Raw genomic sequence first — 8,599 nt, forward strand, 5'->3', positions numbered from 1 at the left:
GATAGATCCAATTTTAGTATACAAACTTGAAGAGAATAGTTCAGTATTAAGTATCCAACCTTGTAGAGTCAAGTCAAGTATCCAAACTGGTCGATCCGCCTACTGATTTATCAGCTGCAATTTCGCTTTGAAAGACATTTTTATCACAGTAAAATTTAGATTTTAATTGTTATGCTATTTCATCCATAACCTAAAAAACATTCTTTTCAGTTATCAACCAATGGTGGCATATGAAGAACCAAAAGTAACATCGGAAGAACCAATAGTGAAATATTTACAATTTCATCTAATTGTCTTAAGCTCACTGACAACAACATTATTCATTCTATTTACAAACAAGTCGATTGTCATGTTTTTGTATTTTTATTTTGCAATTGAATTTTTAATCAAGATATTGTGCACTCATAAAATCAAAACTTCTTTAACATTTGTGTTATTTTTACACAATTATTCCAACAATTCATGATAAATTTTAATAGTGATATTTCTTTTTTCTTCCATAGAGTCATAAGATTCAAATATATCTAAATGTATAACACATATTGATACAGTTTGTACATAATTGTTTTGATAATAAATATTTTGTACATTGGATGAGCAATAAGCTGGATGTCATCAATTTAAGAAATCTATCAGCAGACTACTGAAGTGTAAGGATAATCAAATTATGACTTCCACTTAGTTTACACTCATGTGAGTTTTTGAATGCTTTTACCAATTATCAATTCATCTTTTAAAATTTTGTTCTGAAATTAATTTGTCCACTCTCAACAGGTTCCAATGTATAGGTTATTTCCCAGCATATACAGTAACACTGCCATAGCATTTCCTCTACATATTCCTATTACTACAGAGAAAAATTCCTCCTCAGAAAGGGATGTCTTTAATCTGATTACATCACCACTATAGTAATACATGAAACAATATCATCAGACATCACTTTTGTAGTGTAATCATATCACAAATGGATCACATGTTCAGTTTTAGTGGAAATCATAACCAACATATTTTGGGTATTACTTCAACACTATATTTTTAAGGTTTAGCAATTTACATAGCTTCATGAGGAGTATCCACATCACTTGACACTGAAATGTCACCAGTCCCAGGTCAAGGAACTTTTGGATTTTTTCTCTGTCATCAGAGTAGGTCTTCATAATACTATCCCCAATATGCCTGCTTCTGATTGTAGTACATATATCAATCTGAGATCTGTTGAACTTCCACTTACATATCTTCTTCATGCAACCAATATTTTTGCTCCAGTTAATAAGATCACTATTTAAGATGTAGTTTTTAATCAGATGGTGGTTTTTAATTCTCACAGATGAAATTTCTTTGACAACAAATACTGTTTCCCTGGTAGGCAATTATGAAAATAATTTACCTTCAACCTTTCAGATTGATCGGAGTTCCATCAGTTGCTTTTACTTTTGTATGTAAGCAAGTTTATTCACGACTGATGAATAACAAAACAGCATCCAAAATATCTGTTATAAGATCAAGTACCTAAATACCATGATTCATCAACTTGCATCTAATTTTGTGTTATTGTAGGAGTTACTTCCCTTCTCAAGAAATATAGCTTCCAGGATAATGCATTCATTTGTGAAACAATTACTCCAGATAACAGATGTAGCCCTGGTTTTTGAATTTAAAAGATTGAGTTCCTGTCATCTTTTTTTATCTATCTTTTGTTCTGAAATGGGGAGTTGGTAATAACTGCAGGTGTTGAAAGCAGCCCTAGAATCTATTGCATTTATCATTTCATATATATCTCAATGAATGATATATCCAATTAAGAAGGGAAGTAATTTGTACAGTAAGAGGACAGCTGTACTTAAAAAATTGGGTATAGAGTCTAATTGTTTTTTCCTGAAAAAGATTCAGAGATTTGAAAATGAAAACAATTTTTCATATTGGTCATCATGTTTCTCAATTGATTTATCTAAACTAAGCTAACAGTAAATGTAATGGTATCAACAAAATCTTGATCAACACTACAACAAGAACTCACCAAAATCTTTGGAATTTTGTCATAATTTGTATATGTCATCATGAAAGGTAGGCAGAATACTGTCCCAGGGAGAAACAGCTTCTACAACTCCTGGTGTTGAAATTAATTTAAGGTTAGTCATCAATAAAACAGTACATAGTTAATAATATTCCAAACTCTATATTTTGTCTGATACATATGAAAACTAATGCTACTACAGATTCATCAACAGCCTCTGACATTTCTGTTGAGTATTGTTGAATCTCTACACAGAAGTCTTACATGTGTATTTCTGTTTCTTATAAAAAAAAAAAAAAAAAAATAAAAATAAAAAAAAATTAAGAAAAAGCTAAGTATTGTAAACAGACAAAAACTTTCAAATCAAATTCTTTCATTCATCACAGCTTTCAATTAAAACACATTTTCCTTTTCCTTCCTTTCACACTAAACACAGGAAGTGCCTCTATGTGTCAATGGCCACCACAGATGAAGGGTCATCCCGCCAATGATGTGACGAGTGCCTCCTGTGTATAGTCGTTGTCACTTGTGATACATACTAAACTTATATATCAATCTATAATCAACACAAGTCTTTAGCTTAGCAGGTTTTCCGTCGCACGCTCCACATCCCAATTGAAAGTTGACAAGGAAACTGTAGCTTTATTCTGGAATTAAATCAAAACAAATGAACAAACTCATGCTTCACTTCAAAATAAATTCATACAAAGTTTATTCTTACATTTGTATTATTTTTTCATCTTCATATCAAGCTCATCTTAACATAAAAACTGTGATGATATTTGTTACAAAATTTTAAGCAAGGGAAAGACAAACAATAATAGAATTCTGCTTTGAGCTGAAAAATTAAAGGTTTGAAGACATTAAACCCTAGTAACCAAGAGAAGATATCAATGATTTAAAGAGACAAGATAGGTCTTCATACTGGTCAGAAATCCTGACCCTGTTTGTTTTGTTATTAAGCAGATGTCTTTACTTTATTTGACCTTTCAGTCCTTGCAGGTCCATGTCATTCTTTTGCTCAAACATGATTCTCTTTATACGGACAATACATGCAACATTAAAAACCCCTGATAAAAGAAGTCTTGAAACAATTTAATACATTGACCACTGAATCCCTGAAAGTGGGACATGCTAGTGCATTTAAACAACCTTGTTCCAGCACATCACCATCCATTTAACATGACTCTAAGCCTCTTTCTTGTCCTAGTGGCAACTTTCACATATCTTAACAAATCTGATACCTGAGACCATGAAACCTGGTCGATATTAATCCTTGATAAAACTTAAGTCATTCATCTCATAACTCTAACAGACAACATCAGGAGACAGATATCCCTTCATCTTATCACACTAACTGGCAATATCAGAAGACAACATTTTAGTTGAAAATACACAAGATTCTCTCGCCTTTCAGGAAGTACATCATGTCCTTCTTGGTCTCTCAGAAGCAGTTGCTCAAGTAAGTTTAAACCAGTTGTACAAACAAAAGACAGACACTATCCCACCTCTGCATAATGTCATTTGCCTATTGGGTTGGTAAGCTAAACAGTGTATCATGTCTTTTCACGACTTTACTTACTTCATCAAATCCCATACTTTTTAATTGCATTACACGATCTTCATACTGTTCATCACGATTTGGGCCTGTAACAAATGAGAATATGATAATATTTTAATCAATGACAGCAAGGTATAGAACACATCAATCATAGCTTGAATAGTGAAAATGTCATTTTCCATAGACTACTTTAACTATCATATAAGCCAGGTCGTCTTGACAGAACTGGACTGTATCTACGGTGGATAAAGTACATTAAGAATCATAACAAGATAGAATCAGCTGTCAGTGACATTACAATCAACATGTACAGGAACCAATGTCCAGCAATATCCAGAGTTAAACATTGTCTTTGTAAACTTGACTTCAGCTGATCTAAAATCAAGTTTACTGATTATGATTGCATGCAGTTAGCTTTTCAGAGCAATGGCCCATTATTTTCTTCTGAAGTTGTTGAAATCTATTTTACCTTCATAATCACTAATCAAGGTTTATATTGTATAACCTATCAACCATAATTAGTTTTATAGAAATGTGTCTCTTCATTGGCACAGCCTCTTACTGATTTTTAGGAGTAAATTACAATTTTTAAAATTTAACTCATATACAAAATTAATTTCATTTGGGAATAGGGTCTATTATCGGCCTGTTAAAGACTGGAAAAAGGCAGAATAGCATCTGTAAGTAAATTTATTGAATAGCAGTAGATACGATACAATGGGTTATTGTCCAAAAAGAGTTCCAAGAGAGATCTTGGGGCCCACCATTGTTTGATCTTTATTTGTTCATAAAAAGATGGATCTTTTCCCTTCTTTTCTCTTTTTTTTGCTTGCAATTATATCAATTCAAAAACACTGTTTTAAGAAATAGCAATTAAAAATATTTCAACAGCCAAATCCAAGATGGTCACCTCTCAGCTATTTTTCTTTTCCTCATCAATTCCAAAATTGAAAGTGCACAACTAGCTAGGGACCTTTGGAAACCTACATATGAAGTTAGGGAAAGATCAATCCCGTGTTTCTGAAGAGATAGCAATAACAAACTTTCATTGTCAAAATCCAACATGGCCACCTGTCTGCATTTTTTATTTTCTGATCAGCCCCAAATTCAAATAGAAGCTACATACAAAATTTGAGAGGTATCTATTCACTACTTCTTAGAAAATAGTGATAACAAAAATTTTATTAAGGACAAATGGACGATGGTCCACAGACACCTGATGATGTGGGCTAATAACTATGAAACACATATCACAGCTTATTGTCAAGTTCATATGATCAATAAATCACTGCTTATTGCCAAATTAATATGGTACACATATCACTACGATACATACAGTTTCTACATGTACAAGTTCACATACTGATATCTGTTCATCAACATGTACCAGCACATATAAGAGAATTCCATATATATTTTAAGACACTTATCATAGCTTACTGCCTAATGAATATCATACATGCATTGTGCTCATTGCCCAATTAATATGATACACTCATCAATACTTATTGCCCCATTGATATGGTACACACATCAAAGCTTATTGTCCAATTGATATGACACATTAATCACAGCTTATTGTCCAACTGATATGACACATATATCAAAGCTTATTGTCCAATTAATATGACACATACATCACAGCTTATTATCCAACTGATATGACACATACATCACAGCTAATTGCCCAATTAATATGATACATACATCACAGTTTATTGCTCAACTGATATGGTACACACATGAAAGCCTAAAATGCATTAAATGGTAAATACAATTCGTACCTCCTGCATATTTATTTGTCCAATGTGAAGCAGTACGTTTAAAGATAGCTAAATTTTCTTTGAATTGTCTCGCCACTACAGCATCCTGTGGGTCATCGGGTTCGGCCGCAGACAGTAACGCCTGCAGGGAAAGTAACACAGTTCTCAACGTCATGGCCGCAGCCCTGCAATGGGGAAACAAAAATCCTAAATATTACTTTGTACAGATTGAAACAGAGGACACACAATTTTGATGTTGCTTAAATATTGTGAGTTGAATTTAAATACATTCTCGCATCATAAGGCATGGTCAAAACTCAATATTCTTTTAGTATAAAAAGGGGACACAGGTAACATCAATCATCATTTGAATGATTGTACTTAATTTTAATTCAAGGGAGATAACAGGAAATGGTTTCCCAGTTGGGGCAGAACTTTCACACAATTACGATTCGATACTAATGGTTTGTAATTCATTGTTGTTCTCTTGACACAAAATACAACAAACAACTATCTAGATGTATATAATAAATGTTCAGGATGTAAAATTGCTGTGAATAATATTTTGTTTCATACATACCACTGATCTTTTAATATATCGAGACAAATTGCACCCGTCACAGAACTTATGTTCGGGTGCCATATTTTGGTCAAAAATTTCACCTGAAAGAAAAATCACTTGTATAACTGAAACAAATTTCAAAGATTTACAATAAACAGAAATAATTTGTGTACAATTTACAACTGAAATAAACTCTACTAAATCATTTTGAGGATTACAAACTTGATGTTCAATCTAAAAATTGAACCCTGATCAATATTCAATCATACAATAGATTATAATAGATGACGGATAACATGGCACATGTATTAAGTTCTTTTAGGTTTAATTACCCTTTGGTAGAGTTTTAAAATGACTGTCAATGCTTCTTGTGCAATGGACACCAACCTTTGGGGGATTAAATGGATAGGTTTCCGGTATTTTGATCTCCAGGATAAATTTGCCTCCTTCATAAGGTGTATCGGGAGGGCCAGCAATCTCTCCTTTCAGTTCTGTGTAGGAGTCATTCACCAACTCCACTTTTATACTACATTTGGCTACCTACACAATTTAAACACAAATATAAAAAAGTTAAGCATTGTATCTTTTTACAGGTTTTGTTAATTTTGTCCCATTTTACTCTAATAAAATTGTTCACTTCAAAATATTTTGGTTTTGAAAAATCTTATTTTCCTTTCATCATCATATATATACATACCAATAGATATATATTTTATTTGAGTTTGACTTTCATTCCTTTCAAATTGTGACTATTAGGTATTTGCTAGAAGTATAAGACTTAGCTCCACAAAAATGCCTACAGTCAGCACATGTATATTATTTTACTGGATCATACTGCAGACAAGATAGAAGCCATCAGAAATAGGGCATAGGGCCTGTATCACTGATTCCTTGCCAAAGAGCATCTCGCCCCAGGGGGTTGAGACCTAACATCTAAGATTGATTCCCTTTCACCCAGTAATGCTTTAACACAACATTCATTCATTCTGACAGGAGGAGTAGGATTTGAAAGCTTTTGCTCTATTTCCTCTGATTTGCCCTTCCCCTCCTGCCCAAGGAGGCTGAGATCTAATATCAAAATCTGTTTAGTCATTCATGACATTTAGCAAATTCTATCAAAAAGTTGATGGATGCCAGAAGGATGGCTGACACTGGGCCATAGCATAAGCTCACTGGTCCTTTGGACAAGGTAAGCTAAAAAGGATTTATATCATGTATTGAAAACTTCACAAAATAAACGGAGGCAAGACATTCTTACAATGACTATGTTCTTGAATATTGTTGCATTTCATTCCAACCAAATGGGGACCCCAATGCATATTCCTTCCATTGCATTGATGGTCACCTCATAGCAAGGTTAAAGGTTAAAATGAAATTGTATTTCACTAATGTTTTCAGGTATTACAGCTGTCTTTAGGTGATTACTGGGATTATAATGTATCTGAAGCCTTGAAAATGATATAATGAATCTAATGACAAAATCAAGAAAAAACAGCCGATGGTGATTAAATACAAAAACTTTAAAACATAAGATAGCTTCACTAACTCTAAAATAGCAAGGAAACTTGCTGCTAAGACTGTGAGAACAGCCAAGTATAATTACAAAATGGATCTAGGCAAAAAAAAAATTAAATTAAAACTTATCCTAAACGTTCCTGGAAGTATGTCTGAACAAAGTCCAGATTGGTTTCGACAATCAGCAGCAGCTCTAAACTGTCTGGAGAACACAACTTGATACTGTTGATAACTACTTTGACAGCATTTTTGCTTTCCCGAATTTGTCTTACTTACTTTGATTATTATTGAATGTAATGATCATTTAAATAAAATTGGCATAAATTACAATTTCTTAATTCCTCTCAGAATTTCTTTTATAATGCCAACGTCATACACACAAAAATATAAAGGCCACAATAATTGTGTGATCAATCTGTTGCTGTAGTAAGTCAAATTTTCTCTTATTTTTTCATTTCTTGAAGCACTAGCCAGTTAACCAAAATTTATTGGCGGTTTTTTCTTGATTCTATAACCGAGAATATCATATCAAACTCATATCTTAGCATTCACAAACGATATTGGCAAAATATTTTCTATTCAGCTCCAGACCACAAACTCTATAACCACTTGCATATGAACTCGAATTGCTATTTTCATTTTACTCAGTATAAAATATTATCGAATGTAACGTGGACCATCCAATGTAAATCTACACGAAAATGAGAAAACAGAGGGGCCAATTTAAGTTTTTAAGGGCCCAGAGCTCCATGACCCCTACAGGATTATCCCAGATCTAACACTGGTTGTACACAGAGCTGAGGAAAAGGGGGGTCCGGTACCGTTTTGGCACTTGGGGGCTGATTAGTTCAGAGATAAGTTTTGAATTGATTAGCCATACACCGCTCACCTCTTCACTTTTAACAACCTCTTTAAATTCTCTTTGAATTCGCTGAGTTGCAATATTTGCCATGAATATGGATGGAGTGATGATAAATAGCAAAACACTGGCCGAACCAACATAAACCACTTCCGGTTAACACTATTCTAGAACGGAAGTTGTATAAAACGCAAAAACGATAGCACTCTAAGAGCATTGTTTGAGTCATTCAAACACTTTCTATATTTATTAAACAATTATTTTTATTTGGGTGTTTATAACAACATGAGTCCTACTATAAAACTCTGGCCGTACGCCGAAAAAT

The 8,599-nt window shown here is 33.2% G+C and overlaps 1 protein-coding gene across 1 annotated transcript; it reads right to left on the reverse strand.

The window, feature by feature from the left end:
* Window positions 1-363: 363 nt before the first annotated feature.
* LOC132545125 (ubiquitin-conjugating enzyme E2-22 kDa-like) lies at window positions 364-8,417 on the reverse strand. Its single transcript, XM_060208795.1, has 6 exons — window positions 8,305-8,417; window positions 6,288-6,440; window positions 5,919-6,001; window positions 5,360-5,523; window positions 3,597-3,661; window positions 364-2,661 (listed from the first exon to the last, which is right to left on the reverse strand). The coding sequence occupies exons 1-6, from the start codon at window positions 8,365-8,367 to the stop codon at window positions 2,590-2,592; spliced, it is 600 nt and encodes a 199-aa protein (XP_060064778.1). The 5' UTR covers window positions 8,368-8,417; the 3' UTR covers window positions 364-2,589.
* Between the last annotated feature and the right edge of the window lie 182 nt (window positions 8,418-8,599).

Source organism: Ylistrum balloti, unplaced genomic scaffold (assembly GCF_031769215.1).
Source record: "Ylistrum balloti isolate Yb309-2 unplaced genomic scaffold, AGI_CSIRO_Ybal_v1 Utg369830, whole genome shotgun sequence".
In the NCBI taxonomy this organism is placed as follows: domain Eukaryota; kingdom Metazoa; phylum Mollusca; class Bivalvia; order Pectinida; family Pectinidae; genus Ylistrum; species Ylistrum balloti.

What these genes read in the sequence shown, in the direction of transcription:
- LOC132545125 (XM_060208795.1), bottom strand. Translation starts at nt 8,367, where the DNA reads ATGGCAAATATTGCAACTCAGCGAATTCAAAGAGAATTTAAAGAGGTT. An exon ending in AGGTTGTTAAAAGTGAAGAG is followed by an intron (nt 6,441 to 8,304) that starts GTGAGCGGTGTA and finishes TAAATTGTGTAG; the next exon opens with GTAGCCAAATGTAGTATAAA. An exon ending in GATATATTAAAAGATCAGTG is followed by an intron (nt 5,524 to 5,918) that starts GTATGTATGAAA and finishes TCCCCATTGCAG; the next exon opens with GGCTGCGGCCATGACGTTGA.